Source organism: Mugil cephalus, chromosome 21 (genome assembly GCF_022458985.1).
Source record: "Mugil cephalus isolate CIBA_MC_2020 chromosome 21, CIBA_Mcephalus_1.1, whole genome shotgun sequence".
Lineage (NCBI taxonomy): Eukaryota > Metazoa > Chordata > Actinopteri > Mugiliformes > Mugilidae > Mugil > Mugil cephalus.
The window spans coordinates 8,045,381-8,067,780 of NC_061790.1; the positions used below are offsets into that span (position 1 = coordinate 8,045,381).

The following is a 22,400-nucleotide window of genomic DNA, read 5'->3' on the forward strand; positions in this document are numbered from 1 at the left end:
TGGGGTTTCACGTACAGGCTGGCCCTCAAACTGTAAACACTCTGGCGTACCTGATAGAGAGAGATTATGGTTGCGCTTGTCTCAGTCTTTTTGATCTTTTGTTGGTTCCTTTTTGGCCGCTATCAGAGAGATTCCTCTCGTCTTCCTGTCTCCCACAATTCACCGCTGCCTTTATTGGGAGGTAGACCAGAGCTGGGATGAGAAAGCCCTGCATACTTTTCACTCCTCTGCCCATTGTGCGTTCCCCTTCCTTTCACTCCCAACGCACTCTTTTAATCTGGAGAATTGAAGGTAATTCACAACTTAGGCAATGGGAAATTTAGGATTTCCTTTCATTTGATTTCTTGATTTAAATTAAGAACTTGGGTTTCAAGTATACTTTCTATGGATCTCTTTATGGTTTTGGGAGTATTTGTTGAGAATGATCAATTATACAATTTAAGTGAAGCAAAATGTTTACAGCTTCTTATTTTGTACTAATCATCTAACAGCACATGTCCACAAAAGCAGCTATTTCAACAACTGAATCACTCTCCACCAGTCAGCATGCCTCATCAACTCGTAGGTATGGAGTTACTCTGTGAACGCACAGAATCGCTTCATTAAATTGCTTATTAAATAGGTTATTTGACGGAGCGGTATGTGACATATCTCTGTGTTTTATGTGGTATTGGGTTACTCCATCCCCTGGCCCATAACATATTATGAAGAGCGCAGGTTGCTTTGTGCAAAGGGCTCGGGTCACGGCCTGCTAAATATTTAGGGAAGGCGCACACGCCCCTGCAGCCCTCCCATACCGAGGGAGACACAATGAAAACGGAAAAAGAAAATAAACAAATGTGCCGCTCTGGAGATAGACAGGCGCTACGGGGGGGCTGACACAGCAGCAGCAGGTTGGTGCACATATTCATTTGAGCGGAGAGATTATTATGGATTGATGATTGACCTGAGGTTACTGATTTATAAATTAATTTCACACAGTCACAGTCAGTCCTCCTTGGTAAATATTGCAATGTTTTGATTGGTCCAACATGGCAAAGGAAAACAGGGCTTTCTTCTATGACAACCTTTCTGCATAAGTATTTTATTATAAAACTTGATACTTCTCCTCTTGAATCTGACCCAACTCACCGGATCACTCTATGTGAGCTATATGAGCATGCACAAATTTATAAGATGTATGAGTTCGCATGCAATAATTTGATAAGCGTGTGCAAATCGCACAGAGCCATGAAGACATCTGCAGACAAGAACTGCTTTTTACGCAATAAGACACAAACAAAGAGAGCTGAGCCCACACAAACAAGCTTACCTTCAAGACACAGCACAAAAAAGCCCAGACACAAACACACACAAACACTGCCACTGCTTACCACGTTGACCACAGGAGCAGCTCCCAAAGTGACGCACAGTAAATAAACAGCACTGACAGGGCAGACACACACATATATATACACACACACCTTCTGCCAGCGTGTTGTCCTCTGAGTGTCCGTTCAGGCTGGTCAAGCTGGAGATTTGCCCATTTTTCTCCAAAGGCTGAAAAATAGACAGAAAGACAAGACAATGAGTCAAGAATATTTTATTTCCCCCGAAAAATAGGTTTATATATATTGATTCCTTTACATCTGCATTCAAATGTGGTAGTGAGTATTGTGTACACAACCTTGTATTCCTCGATAAGGCCCGAGTTCACAATTTATGGCATGTGGACATTTTCAGAAATGGTGGCAAGTAAATAAACTTTATAGTAAATTTATTTGTAAATTCATAATATGTCCTGAGAAAGTGTTGGTATCCCTAACAGCCTCATTCCCAAAAGCCTTTGCATTTCCCACATTTAGCTAGCTAGCTTAACTGCTAGCCTAGATAGTTTCTATAATGCTATAGTCTCCTAGCAACAGCTATCTAGCTATCTCCAGGAAGCTAAGCTTAGCTTAGCTTTCTGTCATAAAAACTGGACAAAGCTACAGCTGCATACTTTTTCAAAACTCAAAGACACACTACGAAAACCTCTAAAGCTCTCACTTATATTTCTGTATATTGTATGTTGTAAGCCCAAATAGATGTAAACTTTAGGAGTACTCTTGAACTTTAGAGCTTACCAGACGTTTGCTTTTGTTTTCAGTCTTGATGCTAGGCTACTATACTCTATATTAGATAAGCTAACTGTTTCACCTCCTCTCTCTGTAGGAACCCAAGTAATTTATCACCTCAGGCTTCTGCTTCATAGTGTGTTCAAGGCACTAACAGCCTTCACTGCATTACTACTAGAAAAGAGGCAAGAGCTCTTCTGTCCATCCACACCATCTCACCATCATAAACTTTAGTTTTCGAAAAATCCAAACCAGCTAATTAAAAGCCTTTATCTCAAACGACCCGTTACGTTTTATGAGCAGCGAATCGGCCTGCCAGGGTGAAGTTAGATCCTTAAATGGTGCGTGTGCTACCACACACTTCCATAAATAGTTTTATTTACCAGGCAGAACCATTTATTAGGAAAAGACAAAAACAGCACACAAAAGACAAGAAAAACAGGTAAATCCACGCCAAGTTCAGAGAACGAAAGAGCTACAGTGAACTTTAAATGATAAGAGAAAGATAGATATACACCAACACCCCAAAAGTAAAGTCATGAAAATCTAAAAGGACAATTTTATCATGGTTTTCCATTATGGACAAGTGTGTTAACAAGTGAACAACACAGTCTGGCTCACAGCACTTTTATCAGTGTATCTGAGCTTTTCTGGAAGCGACCAGCACCAGCTGACAGCCGGACAATGGGAGTCAGGCCTGAGCTTTTGTCTGTCCCGGCCCGGAGAGAGGGAACCGGAGCCTCCCCGCTGAGGTGCTAATATAGGTAATGGACAAGCCGGGCTCCGTTCCCAGCAGCCCCAAAGTCCTCTAGGAAAGCCCTGAAAAACGACACCACAGAGGGGACAATCTGCTTGGGAACGGTTTGAGGGTTGAGGCGAAGAAACGTAAAATGGGAATAGCCTGAAAGAGGAGAGTGGGAAATCAATCATCAGGTGGAGGGCTGCCCTGCATGAAGCAACTGCTTAGTGAGCAGAGTAGGGGCCCATGCAAAGAACAAAAGACACAAAAAACTGATTAAAATGTCTTAATACTCAATTTACAGAAGTAATAAAAAGGAACACAACCAACTTACTCTAATCCCTCACATATACATTTGCAAAGTTAGCACCAGGGACTCTTTATCTATTGATAATCGGTTAGTTCATGTTGAGGAAACACTTGAATCCTGCTGAAGTGAAACCAATGACATTTGGCTACATTATATGAAGCTCTATGTGGACTCTTGTCAGTATGACTCAGACCTCCGGTTAATCCATTATGCAGCCACATTTCAGCACAATGGACTTATCCAGTCGTTTGTTGGATGGATCTGATTTGCTTATGCTGTGCCCGATCTGCCAAAGTACTCCGTGAGCTGGCTTTTAACAAATGACTGTGTGGATTGTGTAGATGTAATCAGACGTCTCAAAACACAATTACCACAAGAGCATAATACAAACACACGTTTTATTTTGGTATCCTGCTAGCCAAGTGCCCCCACCCAGTAAACTTCAATAGAGAGATGGAGAAGAACAATACAGTCACTTAAGTGCTCGAGGTGCCATTCGGTCGTCTGTAATACAAGACCTTGATCCACTTGGGATCATAATAATTGAGTAAAAACATGGAAGCCCAAAATCCACATCAGTGTACTGCTTCTCCAGCTCTTTCTTCTCATCTGTCAAATGAGAAGATGTTCCAAAGCAGATGGATGCACTTAGCAGACAACTGTAAACATCATTATTTAATATCAGGAGCCCATTTATCCACACGTGTGCGCATTAGTTCCACTGCTTGCACACATGATTGGGACTGTCCTGTCATTTTGTCCCCACTGAAGCCACCAGCACCACTGATCTGATTTGTGATCTGTCAGCTGACCCGCACCGACCCCTCCCTGCCCTTGCAGCCTCGCTCATGACTGCCATTCCTGCCATTCCTTGCCCTCTTCACCAAAATTCCACAGATGACCCAACACCTGACTCTACCAGCCCCAAAACGTTCAACCTTTGACCGCCTCTGTCCCTTATTTAGACTGACACGGAGTGCTTGGGATTAGCATAACTCAACCGGTTCATCCTTGGAATGTCAGCTCGGTATCTTTAAATATTCAGCCTATATCAAGCGGCGACATCCAGGGAGGAGCCGGCTGGAAGCTGCAGTTCCTGAATTGCCCACTTGCCCAAAGTGAGCCGATGTCTTAAAACCTCCTTCATTAAAACGTCGATCTTCACAGCATAAATAAAAGAGTTTACCGACCAGTACTAGCTTTGGTCTCTGCAGATAATTTCTCGGATTTTTATACAACACTTTTAACGTTTAAACTGATTTAATATTGGGGGCGTGGCTGCTTTGAGTGACAGGTGTTTGGCCTCACAGGTTGCTAGCTAGTCCCCCTCAACTCCACTCATGCTCCACTTCTTTCTCCATTTTTGAATTAGCCAGAAGTCAGACCCTGTGTGTATGCCGAGGGCCATGGATTTGACCCAAAACCATCCTTCAACTTTACATGTAACCACAACTTTGTCCAAGCCATAAGCATATATCTTAGAGCGTTGATGATCTGGTAGCATAAAAGTATTGACAAGAGTGACCAATGTGCAGGAAAAACATGATATATTGTGTTAATTTTGCATTGATTTGGTGACGTTTTGGGGATTTAAATGTGGTTCTGTGACATAGTATATTCCGCTCACTGTTATCGGTGAATATCATGTTTGTTTGTGAATCCTCTTCGGCTACCGTCACAGTCGTTGCTCATCTTCCTGAGGTCCACTATCTCAAAATGCATCACAAAAGCATATGTGAACAGACACAAAAGTCTCAGATAAAACTAGATACTACTCACATATGTGCAAATACTATCAATGGAGATAAACATTGATCGCGGGTAGATCAGAAGTATGTTTATGTAGCTCTTAAATCTGACTCATCTATCTACTATAGATGAGTCAGATTGTTCTGTTTGGATGATGCTCTGAAAAAAGCAGAATGTTTAAATTAATTTAACTGGTGAAGGAATTATTAAATTTGACTTCTATTTGATTTACTGCTCGAATGATTAAATAAAAGAAAGAAATAAAGAGAACCTATTCACAGGATGGGATCAGGTAAGGAAAAGCAGATAAAGTATTTCCTATCCCTCATATATAGATATTACTGTGAGAGAAGGCTGCTTTGGTATTGTAAGAATGTTATTTTATCACTGCTGTGAACTGAAACTGAACTGGCCCAGAAACTGATAGGTACTCAGACGTATTCTGGGAAGCTTTGAATTCCTTTGTACGAGGACTCAGACAAAATATGTTGAAGTTTTGCTGCCATTTGTGCATATTTTGATGTCTGCCTGGTCAGAATGGTCTGCCACAAAGACCTAAAGACAGACTTCCTGCTGCAAAAAAAAAGTGCACAAAGGAATGGTCACATAACAAAACATCTGCTTAAGAAAACAACAGCGTGGAAAACACGGCAAAAAAAAAAAAAATGCTGGGAAATTTGAGCCGCTGTGCTCTGTTTACGGATAGATTTGATTTATTCTGCTGTCTGTAACAGACAGAAAGATTTACAAAAGAGGAAGATGCACACTGTATACATACAGTATACGGTATATTTTTAGTATTATTTGCAGTTTGTTCTGTGTGTACCATTACAAGGAACCACAGGGACGTAGAATCAGCAAACACTTCCTTCCTTTTATAGCTTGTTTCATTTGTTGTAAAAACCCATGATTTTATCTTTTTCCTTCCCTCTCTGCGGCCCATTTTTTCTGTGTTTACATCTCCATTAAGCACTTGGTGTGCTCAGGCTGCAGCCCTGCGTGGAATTTACTGTACACGCATGTGGGCGCAAAAAAACTAAATAAATGCTACAGTTTGTATTATTCATCTTATAAACTCAAACGACAGTGAGTAACACATAACGACGCCATGAATAAAACCAGACTGGCCACTGTGACGCTATATTGTTTGCTTAAGTCACTTAACACCATGCACACTTAAATTCTTGTTTAGCATGACATAGAGCTAAAGTTTAAACCAATTTATTCGATACATGTCTCACTGATGCTTATGTGGGAAAAAAAAGTTTCATTATTTTGTGCAACTAGAGGCCTCAGATCAATTTCTTCCAATCCAATTGAGAAAGATCTTCAATCCCAGGATCAGCAACTGGAGAAAAGATTAGATTTTATCCCCCTTTGTTGTTCTCCGGTGATCTTTTCTGTTTTTGCTTTCATCCCCAATTCATAGCTGATTCTTTATTTCCTCTCATCTGCCCCCGTCATTTACTTCATGACTGCTCCAGGGGTGAGACAATCTGCTGACTTCTAAATCACTCCAAAGTGGCAAGCAGGGGGAGATTTACGTCCTTTAAAGCAAACACTGAACACGAGGTGGAGGGAGTTAATGGACAAGAAGAAGCTTTTGCAGCTGGTAAATTACATTTTGAGTCTCTTTAGTCTAAGAATAGTCTGAGAGAAGGCGCCAAACTAAGAATGCAAATGAGGTTTAATCGCCTTCGCCTAAATCCACTCAAATGTAAAAGACTTGTCTTGACGATGTCTTTAAAAGGGCTACAGTGATACTTTAATTGACCCTAAACTTGTGAGTGAAATGGATTTAAAATGTCACAGAAAAAAAGCAGGACTGTTATGGTTTGCATTTGACCCAGGATTGTGTAAAACCCCTCTTACTTTGAAGCTTCGCTGAGATTTATGCACCAACTTACAGTCACAGTGGCTTTAAAGCTTTTAATATATGTGGGTTGATCCTGCAGAACTGCGCGTGAATTACGGGGTTGGATACATTGGAAATCCCTATAGAAATAAGCAGATATCAGATACAAAAGGCCAATATTTTCCATCTCACCATGAAACTAGCAATAACTGTCAATCATAATCCGGAAACGGCAGCATAAATTCACTCCATCTGGCTAACGTGGTCGTTTCACTGCCAGTATAATGACGATAACTGTGAACTGCAACTGAAAGGAAGGAAAACTTAACCGTATATTGGACCCGGCCTTTTAAATATTACACAAATATCAGGGGAAAGTCTCTTCGGGCCGTGAATGATTGTGTTTAGTAACACTAACCATTATGTCGGGATTATGCTCAGAGGGACACACGCTCACATGAGTGAAGCCGCCGCAGGAGATAACAGGCTTAAAGACTCTTTGTGGGGTCGTATTTTGTGCGGGACAGTTAACCTCGCGACCTCCGACCTCTGAGGTGTGAACAGAGCCTCGGAGCAGACGAAAGGAGGATGAGGGCGGCTGGGGGGACGGAGGGAGATGAAGACGGAGGAGGAGTGACAGGAGGGAGAGGCAGGGATGTGAAGATGGAAGAGGAGAGAGGGAAGAGGAACAGAAAACTAAAGTGAAGAAAAACATGATAATACTGAGGCAAAGCTCTTCTTTGGTGGTACATTACTTATTTATGCACAATGAGGTGCCTCTGTGAACACACTTCAGACTGGCTGCAAAGAAGCTGCAGACAATATTTTTATTTAAACCAATGGATGGTGCATATGAAATAGGGATTATGATACTGATCTACAAATAGAAAAATATTAGAGCCTAATAACCAAGTAAACTCCTGATCTGATCATAATATCGTTATGGGTGTAATAAATATGTTCTTTCTGTGCCTATTTATCATAAGTAGGATAAACACAACGTGATGTGGTGAGTTTCCAGAACAAGTTGGTTGAACAAAATGAACAAAGCTGGAATCTGTCGTTCAGAATGCGGACAATCTTGGGAGCATGTAAACACATTTTTTTTGTTCCATCTGTATTTGAATATTGTCCATGTACTCTGTGGTAAAGTGGTCTTTCAGTCCACCTTTTGGCCCAGATTGAAATAACCCGGTAACTATTTCCATGAAACTTTGATTCCCAGAGGAAAAAGCTTATAAATGAGCAGTTACCTGACTTTTCCTCTAGCATTCACCACAAAGCTGACACAACCCGAATCCGTATATCGCCCAGATGTTTCGGGAGGTAGGTTTCATCATGTCAGCCCCCCTTCTCCCTCACCCCCTCCCAACCCTCGCTCTTCATGTCTCTTCACCCCTGCCAGCCCCCAATCTATTATCCCTGACCCCTACATTCACTACATACCAAAGATCAAAGCCTGACAAGACCCTCGAAGAACACTCTCACTGTTTCCACAATCCATTACCTCAGGTGCTCACGCTGACGGTACCTGCGCTTCTGTTGTTCAAGTCTCACGGCTCACGAGATTTATTTTGGCCGTTTTTTTTTTTTTTTTTTTTTTTTTTGCAACGATCTCTCAGACGTTTTGATCGAGCCGCATGCGACTGCATGAAGTCATGTGCAGATGCGCTACAGATGTATGCGTGTGCTGGCTCTTCTGCCTCAGCTGCCAGAGAGCAAGCCTCACCGTTTGATTTTATTTATGGGGGCTTTCAGAAGGGAAGGCATCCGTTACAATAAATCTGTCAACTCGTCACAGGCAAACAGGCGCAAGCTGGAGGAACTCCCCTGCTCCTATCTGTAATGGATGAAGGTCACACTCGGACTGGTGTTTGGCTGGAAGTTAAGGTTAAGTCCAGAAAAAGTCCTGAAATGTGCAAGAAAATGCAACTCTACGAGCTCTTCGGGATTAGACTGTCAAAACTAAACACTGGGATGCTTTTAAAAAAACTTTTAAGCTTGACATTTAAAGGTATAAATACACTAAGCCAATGTCAAACAACTACCAGCAATGAAGGCAGACTGTGATGTTGCTTCACGTCACATGTGTCTGGACCCAAGTTTAATTTTAATACACTGCAAAGTCAACGGCCAACTGGGCCATATGTTCTTCATGAAGGGAAGTAACTCTTCTTAACAGCAGGTGGCAGTGGCTTGTATTTGTCAATCAAAAAAGGGGAAACCGGAAAAAATTCAATTAACAGGAAGGCTAGGAAAGTAAGGCGAGCTTCAAACTGTTGGAGCATGCTCATTAGTTAGTCTACAGTTTATTAATTCACGTCGACGTGAATATATTTGTTTAACTGAAATACTCAGATGAGATGAAGATGGAAAAAAAACAAAAAAACAAGAGTTTGTGGCCGTTGAAATTTGTAGTTTTGTTCCTCTCTTCAGGTGCATTTCATCAGCCAATCAGAGATAAATCTCCCTCAACAAATCCTTCCACCACCAAGTCACCATGGTGCACTGGCTAAAGAGCTAACAATATCAAAACTAGGGTCACAGACGATCACTGATGGCCTGACGCCAGCTAACAGCCGAACATCATGGAGTACACTGACATTGATTTGCAGCTGTACACTTTGTATTGGTTTTCCAAGTAATTTGTGTTGCATAGATAGACAGATGATCACAGAAAGTTGTCACAACCATAAATCCTATATAAATATGAGCGGCAGATGGACAGCTCCTCAAAAGTGAAGCCAAAGCAAGTACAGCTCCCCCTGGTGTCTGGCTGCAGTACAGGTCATAAGCTCCACCTCCTCCATGTTAGTGGATGGGACTTGGGCCGAACTGAACCACTATTGTTGTGTACTAAATAGTACTCGTCAAAAATAAAATTCAAGGATAGTTTCAGTCATTAAAGGTAGTTAACGTAATGTTGGTGCAGGTCCAAGTGTCATTTTTTTGGACCAGTTTCATTTTAGTTAGTTATTTGACGCTATAGAAACAGGATGTGACACAATGGTGACTACCAGTTGCTGTGCCAACTGCTCCGTAAAGCAGAATTTTGAAGAAACAATTAGAAATAAATACAGTGCTTAATGCAGCATTTGCAAAAGCAACTGGTGGAGGCAGAGCAGAGTGTAGGATTAATTAAACACGAGTGAGTCTGGAGGAAGTGTGGTTGGATCATCAATGTCTCAGACCATACTCATCAGACTCTGGCTCCAAAGTCACAACATGGTGACGCCCGTATCACCGGCAAAATACCGTGAGTTTGGTCAATGCAAGGAAGTGGTGACACTTTGTCCATAGTTATACAGTCTATAGTTCAGTCTATTATAGTTATAGTCTATGGTCACAACACATAAAGGTCTGAATAACTTCACTCAAAACTACATTCACCAGTCTGACTTGTAGAGCCAGAAAACAAATCTCAGACGTTTTACTGATAACTGTTTCTGCTGACCTGGCATGGTCACAGAAACTGACTATTGAATTAGGAGACCTATGCATTCGGCCCCAAAAAACTTTGTTACAGTAACACGATTAAGAAAGTGCACAAACAGCTGGTGGGAACTGATTAATTTCCATTAAAATTATATAGGCAGCTGCCTACGTCTGTGACCACCGGATCAGTCCCCCTGTGTGACTGTCAGCTGTGTTTGATTTCCGGTTCGCGTACATGAGATGAGACTCAAACTTTGAAAAACACTAAATTAGATAAATTTAACAGGAGAGAAGAATTCTGTCACTGTGATGTTTGTGTGTGGGACAGAAAGAGACAGAAAGGAAAACTATGGTTACAAAAAAGGACTGCATGACCTTAGGGCTGCAGAGACACACACACCTGTTAGCTGTCATTTCAGGACAACAGATGAAGCCAGGTTGTCCTCCTCCTCCTCCTCCTCCTACCTACATCAGAGCGTCACTAACCCTTTAACCCGGAGTCTCCATACCTCCCACAATTTGTCTGTTTTTCATCACCCCCACAACTTGATCTGTGCGACTGCTACACTTGAACAGCAAACGGAGCCAAACAACAACAACAGCCTGGGCGCAGGAGAGACCACCCCCCAGGACACGATCACAATCAGGGCCGCGCTGGCCAGCGTTTGACCCCAGGGGCCTGCTTGCCTCTCCAACCGGGTTGAAATAACAAACCCAGCCTCTTTGCTGACCCTGCTGTGATGAATCTCTAAATATCTCTGAGCCGCGATAAGCATTTGAGCTCCGGAGTTACATGTGAGAAAAAAAGAAGATGATGGGGAGGAAGAGGAGCAGTAGGGGTGAGGGGGTGGGTCTGGAACGCACTCAGACACCCTAAACATGGTTTTAATTAGGGAGACACTTAAACCAGACTTTGTTTTTCATGGCTCGAGGCCTCAAATTACTTTTAGATTATTGCTTTATTAATGTCTATACGTTTGATCCAAGGTTTTGGCACAGAAACAACATTCCGTGTCGCTAACACAAGGCGCGATCTTAAACCCGCGCCATTGGATCCGTTTCCAGAAACGATGCATCACGACGTGACAAACATTTCTCGCCGAGACTTGTCCGTCTCCACCGGGAAGGAGTAAAACTAAATTACTTTCAAACTCTGCAGGTAATACTCGACACGGTTTGGAGTTAATGTTTGACTGGGGTGAATAAAATGTAGGAATTTTTGTATTTAAACAAATCAAACAGGAAGCAAACTTGAAGTCTGTGTTCAAGAATCTTGTATGAATAAATAATCTTAAAATAACTGATATGAATAAAATAATACGAATGGCTGCTGGATTAATACATTTTCTCTGGCAGTCGGAGGTGTCGGAACAAGCAGAAAACACAACATTATCAGCAACAGAAGTGTTATTGCATCCAGGAAATTCTAAACAAGGTGGTATTTATCTGGAGTTGTGTTGTAGTTACACAATAAGTCCATCTGTTTCTGTGTCCGCCACCTCCTTAGAAGTGATAAGCTGTCGCCAACAATGCTGCGAGAAAAAGCCAGAAAATCCAAAACAGTGAGCTAAACGATTGACTAGAAGTGGACTTGGACTTGTAATTGTGAATAAACCATATGGCCCATTGCTACAAAAACACTGATTAGCAGTAAAGCTAATCACGTGCCTCCGCCCATCTGTCCGGCTTGAAGAAAGTCAGCAAAAACCTTAGTCATGTCTTTTTTAAAAAAGATTTCCTCACATGTCGCTTGGTAAACAGAGACATGTGAGAGGAATCAGCTTTGAAAAGCCACTTGTTTCCTTGCAAGAATACAACCAGTGTTGTTCTCCTCGGCTCATTGCTTTCATTCACCCAGGATATACTTCAGCCCACATGTCAATAAATTTTTCGCTTTAAAACAACACTTCCATTCGGCTCAAATGAGTAAGCAGTGACCAGCGGATTCCCTGCACTGTATGTTTCTAATTATCCTGAAACAGCAGTGGGGGTCATAAGATACCACTTAAATGTCCAAATACAACAGTATATACAGCATGTGGCCGGAGGGGAAAACAGCTTTAATTAGCGACATCAATATACTGCTTTACCTGAACAACACAGGAGCTACACAAATTAGGATATAACATGATTTAAGCAGTTTGGCAATATTAGGAAGGTGGTCATAATGTTATGCCTGACCGGTATAAGTATTTGATGTGTACAGAGCAGTCTATCTCTTTTCCTCCATGAATGGGACTTAGGGCATGGCTCTTATATTAGAACACATAAGGTCTCAGTAGCATATATACATCTACAGTATAAATAGCTTTCTGGTGCATTTAAGTGCCTTTTCAGTGATGTATTGTAATTACCTAATAACATGATTATAACTGTTCTTGAACTGTGACATAACACACATAAATAGTTTTCACTATTATTAGATGGGGATTGTGACATATGGTGAGTTAATACAGTAAAGACTCGAGTGGTTGCACTGCATAACACAAAAACAAAGAAATAAATAAATAAAAGCAGCTGCCCCCAAAGACATGAGTCACTGTTTGTCCTTGAAATGCTCCCACTCCCACCACCAGAACTAAAGGCACACTCTTAGAGAAAACACACACACACACACACACACACACACACACACACACACTACATCTCCCTCCTGTGCTCTGTGAGGCAGTTCGTGCTGCATCAGGACCAGAGCTGATGAAAAATGGATGTGCAAAAAAAAAAGAGAAACAGAGGGAGGCAGCAAGAGAGGTGAACAAGTGCAAAAGGGAGGGAGGAGGAGGAGGAGGAGGAGGAGGGGTGAAGAGCACTGTAAATAGCATTGGTTTGCTTCAAAGCACTAAATCAAATACCTGAAAACCCTGCAGTTAAGAACAAGGCCCATTAGTTGGCAAATTCCCAAATCAGTTCCAGTTTTACATTTTCCTGTGACCTGTACTTGGAAACAGACAGAAATATCTCGCTTACGGATATAAGATCGTCCTGTAACGCGCACTTCAGCCAGAGGTTGGCGGTTGTACAGTCGGACCTGTTCCTTTCTGTGTAATTTCATTATAACCTGTCATTCAGTCAACGGGACAGACGCTGGGGAGGTTACTCCCACGAGCTCTGTTCAGAGGGCCATTTTGTTTCAGCAGATACACGGACGTCAAAAACAAAATGGAGTAACCTTGTGTTTCCACAGTCGGTTTGCACAAGGTGCCCGAGTCACAGGTAACAGGTGAGAGATAAAAGGATGGAGCTGAGAAAGATGGAAGTACACATGGAAACTCCCTCAAATAAACCAAAAAGGAAACAACAGAGTAATTATACTTTCTGCATTCACAATCTAATTATACACATGGTCATGGATTACCATTTATTCAAAAAAAAACTGTAATGTGGGAAAAGTGATTTGATTCTTTATATTGAACATTTGTTTTGATTCTGAAAGTCCGTTCAGTCCTTGAATTCACACTAGGATGCAAACACTCTGATGAAAACGCTCCGTAAGAGAAGGACGATGATGTGGAAAGGGCTTCGCGATCATAATGATGGACGGGGGCAGATCTGCTGTAACAGTCCCAGTGGGACAGTGAACAAGACAAGCGCTGGCAGCGCAGGTCTGGGATATTCAATAACAGATCATCACAACACGACAACGATCCTCAGTGAGGAAACCCCATCCTGACACCTCAACAGCAGCCCTACTGACAAGGACAAATACTTACTATAGTCCTTATAGCGCAGAATCTAATATGTTAGGACTTTATTTATATTTCTAGATCCTTTTAACATTACGCTAAGGGTCTGTGATTTTAAGTCATGCTGTCATTTTGAGTGAATTTACAATGGTAGTGGTTCACAGCAGTTTTGACTTGTAATCTCTAAAGCAGGAGTCTTAAGTGTTTTGTGTTCTATATTAAACTTGGCCTAATAGAAAATTATGAATATACATTATTATTATAATTTTGCATTCAATGTTAAGCTATTCAAATAATACACTGGTTCAAATATTCTTATATATATATATAAAACATGTCTAATCAACCAAAGATTTTGTGACCCCCTTGCAGTACCTTCGTGGACCCTCTAGGGGTCACGGACCACCTGTTGCAGACCTATGCTGTAAAAGAAGCAAAAATATGATAATCTTCCACCCTTCCAATAACCTCACTGATCATCTGTATCTACCTTCTGAAAACCTACAGGAATGAAGCACTACTGGTCTATATCTGACCCTTTATGGTGTGCCTTTGGTATGGAAATATTTGATTAAAGGCCACAAACAAATGCCGACCAGGACGTCGCCACACATCTTCTGTGTCTGGACCAAAAACATGTGCACTTAAACACACTGTAAAGGATAGAGCTGATGACTAGCTGATACCCAGTGTACGTTCTGAGATAACCCTCCAAAACAGCAGGTGGCAGTAGTGGTGGTGGTAGAAACCAAAAGAGCTGCTTTTAGCCGGGAATCTGGGAAGCTAAGAGCTAACGAACTGTTGTAAAGAACTTCTGATCAATTGCTCTAACAGCTTGTTCACTTTATATGACACATGTTGTCATGAAAATATTTGTGATTTTGAATTTTCACTTGAGATGAAGAAGTAAGATGGGAAAACACTTCGGTGTGTCCTTTGAACAAGTTTGATGTTTTGCTGACCTATCCACCCACCCCTCCTCCTCCTCCTGCTGCCTTCCTCCTTATTACTACACATATACACAATTAACAAATGAGACTGAAGTTGAAACGAATGCAGTGTAAACAATTTCAAAGATAATTACGTTGAGGAAAATGAGCTGGGAACGGACAGTGAAAACAAAAACAAAAACAAGCAGTGGAGAGAAAAGGAAGCGTCATTATGTAAGATTTTGATGATGTTGATGCCACGTTGGTATTTGGTATTGTCCTGTGGTTTTATTATTAGAGCAAACTATTGGAGAGCCAAGGCCGAAGGCAAACGAGGGCTAGATTTTCACATCCCCCGTAAACTGTAATGGAGCTGGCAGTGAATCTGAGAGATGGAAGATAGTGTCGACCGGCTGAGGGACAGACTAATTACCAGAAAGCCACTTCCTGTTTCTCCTCGACCAAAACAAGAAAAAAAAAACAACAACACATGACTCAAAATTAGTTTTTCTTTTCAGAGGCAAAAAACAATGTAAAGTTCATTCTGCCAAATCAAATTCAGTTAAATTCAGTTTTTACTAGGAATTATTTACAGTGATGCAATTTACATGACCACACGAGGCAGAAATTTATAAAAATATTCAAAAGTTTTAATTGTTTAATATAAATGTAGAAAAAACCCACTATTAATCACAGTTTGCCACGATGGTGTTTCGCACTGTTCTGGTTTTACCAGGCTGTTGTTTTTAGTCGTTGTTAGTGCGACATGAGCGTGTAGTTCCCATATAACACATGAAAATTACACTGTAACAGCGTTTCAACGTATATATGTAGAAAAATACTGTCTGTATGAGCAGAAAATGCAACAAAAACTAATCCTAAGTGATAAATGGAATATGACAGGAGCTTCTAATAAGTGTTTACATACGGGGCGGCCATCTTGGTAACTCAACTCGGGGCCAGTGAGGAATCTACGACTTTCTGAGTAGAAAATCCGACCTTGGGGGGCGTTCCCGGTTAAAAAGTCCAACTTGCACATTTCGACATCTCCAAGTACAAATGGAACGCACCATAAGTACTACCAAGATGGCAGCGGCCATTAGACTCTCACTTTGAGCTTCAGAACTGCTCCACAGAACAGAAGTAAAGGGTTTGCTTGACTTTACAGTCAATAATGTCACAAATCTACACATATGACAAAAATACAAAACATAACATATAAAGATATTACACACATGAAAACCACTTAAAAAAGCAAAGTAACAAAGCAAAAAGTTGCAACTTCTTTATCCCTATTTTCTGTATGAGTCCTGTGATTTCAAGTACAGTAGTAAATTTCACTGCTATCGTAGAGTTTTCTTTTCTTCTTTTTAACCTGAGCCCATTTTCACTCATCCTCTGTCACCAGCGTCCTTTTAAAAATCAGGCAGGCCGGACGACGGAGGAAACAATCGGCTGATTCATCTGCCTTTGTGCCAAGCTGGAGGGCCTCTCTCTATAACTCACTCCCTCCCCGGCTTTACACTAGTCCCCTCTTCCCTCGCCCACCCAAAACGCTGCACCACCCTTTCCCCTGCCGGTGCACACAGGAGCCCCATCCCGGCCCATCCTCAATGGATCTTCTGTCCGACCCTTCCTGCCACCCCCGCCTCCCCCCCCGCACCCTCCGCCCCTCTCCTTCTGCTAAACAGGATAATCAGAGCCGTCTGATCCGCCGCAGCTCATTATACAGGAACGCACGAGCCTTAATCAACACACATTACATTACATAACATGGGGCTGGATCATTGGAGTCACCTGCCGCTGCTATTGTGATGGCCGGGTGAGGGAGGGGCGGGGGCTGACATGTGATTCAGTCTCATGTCCGAGTGGCTATTTGGGGTGTGTTTGCTATTGTGAATCAGTGTGGACGAATTCTCTGGTGTCACTACACTGACTGTACGTACAGAAAGCTCCAATCTAAGTGAGGTGTGGAGAAAGACGAGGAGGAAAACACACCCACGTTCATCCACTATGGCTGCTGTTATATTACATGTATTGATTGTTTTTCTGCAAATGTTGCCCCAGGAAGATTGAAATCAGCTCTGTCAAGTTAACACCAGCAGGAAATTCATTTTGCTGATTGTCGCTCTCTGGAATTAAAGCATGCAATCTAATTACATACAGAAGAAAATCTTTATTTTAGAGTAGCACTTCACATGATTTGAGATTTTTATGTGTGTGTGTGTGTGTTTAACACCACGTTAAACATGCAATATGTGCATTTCCTACTACGTCCGAACAGGCTCCCAGGTCATAAAATATCCAATATCCACAAGGACTGACTACCTGAACCTGTGCCTGCAGTCCATGTTATAGAAGAGTGTTATAGAGTCAGTGTTTGCGCCCTATTGAATCATTGTAATTTCATTATTTTTAAACTATGCTATAACAATCTCCCATGCACCTGCCTCTATACAGTCTCTTAGGTGCTGTAATGTAATGTTGTCAGCTAACCAGCCTGAAATGCAGTCACGCCGGTGTGTTGATGCAAGTTGGGCGTTTTCAGGTGCTGCATGGTGTTTTGCTGGATATAGTCCCACGTCTGCATCTGCACTAGGCAATCCCTTCATGTTAACTGCATTGACATTCGTACTCGATGTGAATGTACAGGCCACAAGCACCTATACTAAGCTAAAGCTAACAGCTGTGCTGCAGGATTAGGATAATGCCTGGACAGATTCAAAAATGCCTTTTTCTCAGCTATCCAACTCTGGGGAATACGGTGAGTGACTAAATTTCACATAAGGGTGGCATTACGACATGAGCATCGTAACACATACAAGTTCTCGTACCACGTTTAAGATGATACACCATGTTCAGTCATCTCATTTAAAGAAATGCAGCCGCAGCGACGACTTCTTTGATACCGTGTCAGCAAGTTCGACTCCGACCAACAATAATTTGTTTCTAACACCATGTCTGTAAAGGTTCTCAGTCATCCAGGTCATGGTTTCCTGATGGGTTTTACCCACAGAGTTTTCTGTTTAAACCTCAATTACTCAGATGAGCGGCGAAACATCTTCAGGAAACTCTACAAGTGCAGTTGGCTTTTTTGGACACTGTGAACATGCGCAACCTTGATTCCAGCTTTTTTGTACCTGGGTTTAGAAAAGACTATATTGATTGGTTGAAGATAAGTAAGATGTTAAGGTATCGTTGCCCGGTTTATGTTGTTGTTTTGATATTACGCATAAAGGTCACAAGGAAAACAGCAGCTAGCTAGCAGCACTGACAGCGAAGCGTCTCGAAAAAACTTGGCCTACGACACTAATTTGACTATTTTGAAAACACTTGCGAGGCTGATGAGACAGAGAGGTATGAGGAGGGCGGGTCGCGGCGGAGAGAGAGACATTTCTAAAATTCCTCTGCGGAGTGAGGAGGATATTTATCGACTGTGTATCAAGCGAGGAGGCTCCAACCGCCTCAGCCAAGCACGCACTGTCACCATCCAGACCCCCCTCCTCCCCCCGCCCCCAAAACACGCCATGAGGCACAAATGTACTTACATACATCATGTACCCATTATGGGCCTATTTTAAACAGTTCCTTCTGAGTAGACGACTTCAGACGGATGTGTATCACTTACAGAGAAAACACGGAGCGGTTCATTCTGCAGTTTTACTTCTCGGAGATGGTTCAAGAATGAAACACTTGGGGCCAAAACCAAGGTCGCGGTTCTCCTCTGCACTTGACAACAAAATTAAAAGGCAGGAGTCGTCTGAATGCAGCGGACATTCAGAGATCTGCGGCTAAAAATCTGAAAAACTCAATCATCTACTCTCTTGATTGATTAATCTTTATACTTTAATTTTTTTTTATAATTCATTGAATATTGTTGAGTTTTATTCTACATCACTGTAGAGAGGAAGAAGTGGGAGCCAGTTTCAACATATTCTGAGTATTTTTTTTTCAACCAAATGATTGATCAAGTCATTGAAAAAGTCAACTGATTCATAACGAGTTCCTTTTCATGTGGTGAGTTTTTTTTTAAGGCAGAATTCAATCAGTCATGTTGACTGTTTGACTTTTAAGACTCACAACAGAACGAGCCGATGCCAAAGCTTGTGATGTGAAAATTGGACAATCTAAGAACACATGAGCTACATGTTTGTTTAGGGATTTCTTTTATTTATACAAATGATGAAAGTCGGGTACATTAATAATGGCTATAATCCACTTATGACTAGTCTTGTTTTTGTGCATTTTGGTTCATTTGTTAAACTTGTTCAGGGGAAAAGTCCATAAATAAGCCTCCTCTTTTGATATCCACAACATTGTAAGTATAGACATTTTTTTTCCCCCCAAGGTCCAGGTACACGTGTTCGCTGACATCTTCAAAAATGGTGGATGTGGGTTTAAAATGTCTTATGTTCTAATGTTCAAAAAGTTATGTTTTAATGTTATAAAATACATATTACTTTCACTTTTTTGGTCTTTTTCTTGTATTTCTTTTACCTCAACTTCTTACATTTGGTTTTACTACATCAGGGCAAATTCGTTGCCCTTGATTTTCTACATGAAAATGAAATTTTTTGAAAAATTTCACAACAGTAAAAGTAAAAAAAAAAAAAATATGTCCATTTTATTGATTTGCAGGTCTGAACTGAAATTCAAATGAACAAATGGTACATGGACCAACCCTTCAGCCTTCACAATGAGGGGGTGGGGCCCAATCACATTATTTTTTCATGGGACCCAAAGTTCCTGGTGGCACCCCTGGCCTGTCTTGCCATTGAACAGGTACAAAAAAGTACAGGTGCAATGGACTTTAGTTTTATAGATTTTAGATTTTCTAGCATGTCCACAAGACAAGTGTTGGTATTCCCAAGCTAACTAACTAACTAACGTTACGTAGGAGATGCTAAGGTACATTTCAAAAACAAGGCTGTTGGAAATATCAGCATTTCCATCAGTTTCAGGAATTTTTTTGTGAACCCAGTGAGTCACCACGGGACTTTCCCCACTGTGACTTGTGAAAATATCTGCTGTGGAAGACGTTCTGCTCGAACGGATTTTGGCGCACAGTGTCGTCATTGCAAAAAAAAACCCAGCTACATGAAGAGACGTGTCCTCAGTGGCAGCTCGCAAACGATATTACTTGTCACAGCTGGAATCACAGAGCACAATAGACACACTTCAGTCACACTTTACCCGCTTTGAAATGTTTGATATCATACATTCCAATGTCGCTTACGAAATTCTAGAGAAAACACTGCTGTCGCCACGATACCTGAGATAAGAGCTGAGGGCTTAACAAAAAAGCCCAAATGCTACACAGATGTTATTGATTTCCTGGAAAACAACTGTACTAACATGCCAGCATGTAAAGACACGAGCAAACAGGCATTCTTGGGAATTAAACAAGAATGGGAAAATAAAGCCTTGATTAAAATCTTGATTAGGCCCCTTGTGTTTTCTGTTTCTGTCGACCCTCGGTGTCACGTGACCTCCCACGGTGACCTACCGTCAATAAAGAGTCGATAACTCCAAGAGGTCATATGAGGCTTAAACAGAGCAGGTGGCGAAACATACATAGTCATTAGTGGGCCCTTTCCAAATATTCATTCGCACAACACTGAGCAATTTACACCAAGGTAACAGTGCAGAGTCTGCAAGATACCTCAGATGATGGCAGCTGGAGCTCAGAGAACTGAATAGCTAAGGAAATGGAAAGCTTTTATAAATAAGAACAGCTTGTGAATATTTAATTTAAAATGTAAATAAATAAAGATAATTCAAATCTATTTCTGGTTTTCTCTGCCATAATACAATCCTCACCATCTGACCGTCGCAGAAATGTGTCGTGTAGAAAAATGGAATGTTACAGACTAGGCTGTCTTTGTTTTCTTTAAATTAAAGTCAAATAAAGTCTTTTGAATGTCCACGACTCATTAACAACTTGAGCTTGATTTGATTTGCCTTTGAAGAACGGCTGTAACGATTATTGATCAGTGGCCAGAATCTTAATCAGCAGCCATCTTCCTTCATTTATTTTTTCTTTCAGTCTTATTTGAAGTTAAATTTCTGATTGATTTCTGATCTGTATGAGCATTTTCTGATTTTTTTCTCTATTTTATTTTAATCTGAATATATTTTAGCTTCGGACTCTTAGTTTTGAGAAATTCTTTTCTGACTTTTGAAGACAAAACAATCAACCAAGTAATCAAGAAAAGTATCAGTAGACTAGAAGATAATTAAATCTCCCAGGAACAACTGCACAGGATGCCACATAAAACACTATAATCCACCTGATAAGCAATAATAGCCTGCTTTTATGGAGATATATCACATTTTTGCTTAACATGACCACTTTCACATGTGCAAGATGTGTTTCACGTGCTCAAGATGTTTTGCACGTTTCTGAGAAAAGAAAATCTGCTGTGATATTTGTTACTTGCATTTTTTTTGTGTGTGTGTGGTTGAGTATGAAAGAAAAGCATGATTGTAACATATGACTGACAGAGTGCAACCAGCGGGAGCCCGTTATTATCACCGTGCTACCGTCTGATTCGGTAATCCATCACTGCTCCCTGCAAAGCTGTCCCCGGTTCCAAACAGTCCAAAGAAGAAGAAGAAAAAAACAATATGTAGCTGGTGGTTGTGCACAGCGTTGCTGAGTAACACTCCGGGCGCAGGTGGCCTGCCTGGCTGTAAATCAGGACCCGACTGAGCTGCTGGCGTTTTATTACTGCGGGACTGCAGACAAGTCGAGCCCATTACTCAGCAAAAAAACAGCGTCAGGCGCACATGGAGCCTGTGCGCTGCAGCACATCACTGATGCGCACACTGCGAGGCGGTAGATTTCAGAGGGGTGGGGGGAGCTGGTGACGACAGGTATGTTTGCAAGCATGCAGGTAAACTGACACACACAAAAAAGACTCAAAGTAAGCAGGAAAACGTAACTCTATCGGGTCGGTCTCCAGTGTGCTGCGTGGTTTAGTGTGACGGGGATGAATGTGTCGCCTGTACCTTGCTGTCGTGGACGCTGCCTCCCTCCTGGAGCAACTTCACCTCCGCACTCAGCTCCCCGGTGGAGGCTGAAGCTGAAGCTGAGGCATCCTCCTGGCTCTTCCCGTCCTGCTGCACTGAGCTCTCTGCACCCATGTCGAACAATCACAAAGGCTGACTCTTGTTATTATTATCAATAATAATAATAATAATGGTGATATAATAATTAAGCCTCCAAGCCGAACGTGACCAAGATTGCGTGACTGCGTTACAGCAGCGAGTATCCACAGCGTCCCAAAAAAAAAAGTACGAGCTTGACAGTGCAGCTCCGCCCCGGGGTGGCCTGGATCTGGAGTGATGAAGTGTGAGGAGCAGCAAACTCTTTTAGAACACCCCCGCCTCCAACACCTCCCGTCAGTATCACATGGGGCTCCGGTGCGCCGCGGCACGCCTTGCAGCATCAGATACGGTGCGGATGGAGGACAAACAGAGAAAGAGAGCGAAGAGAGTGGAATGGGACAGTTAATGAATGAAATAATAATATTTCTTGTGGCGCTGTTTAATCGTCTGATGCAGAAATTAGATCTACTCCAAGTCCTTCAAGGTGCCAGGAA

At 41.8% G+C, this 22,400-nt stretch overlaps 1 protein-coding gene across 1 annotated transcript in view; it reads right to left on the reverse strand.

Annotated features, from left to right (window-relative positions):
- The window catches only part of akap12b (A kinase (PRKA) anchor protein 12b), a 42,195-nt gene extending 20,053 nt beyond the window's left edge, over positions 1-22,142 (reverse strand). The window contains exons 1-2 of the mRNA XM_047574048.1: positions 21,808-22,142; positions 1,464-1,539 (exon numbers count right to left, since the gene is read on the reverse strand). Coding sequence (XP_047430004.1) covers positions 1,464-1,539; positions 21,808-21,942 — 211 coding nt within the window. The 5' untranslated portion in view covers positions 21,943-22,142. The remainder of the gene's footprint in view (positions 1-1,463; positions 1,540-21,807) is intronic.
- Between the last annotated feature and the right edge of the window lie 258 nt (positions 22,143-22,400).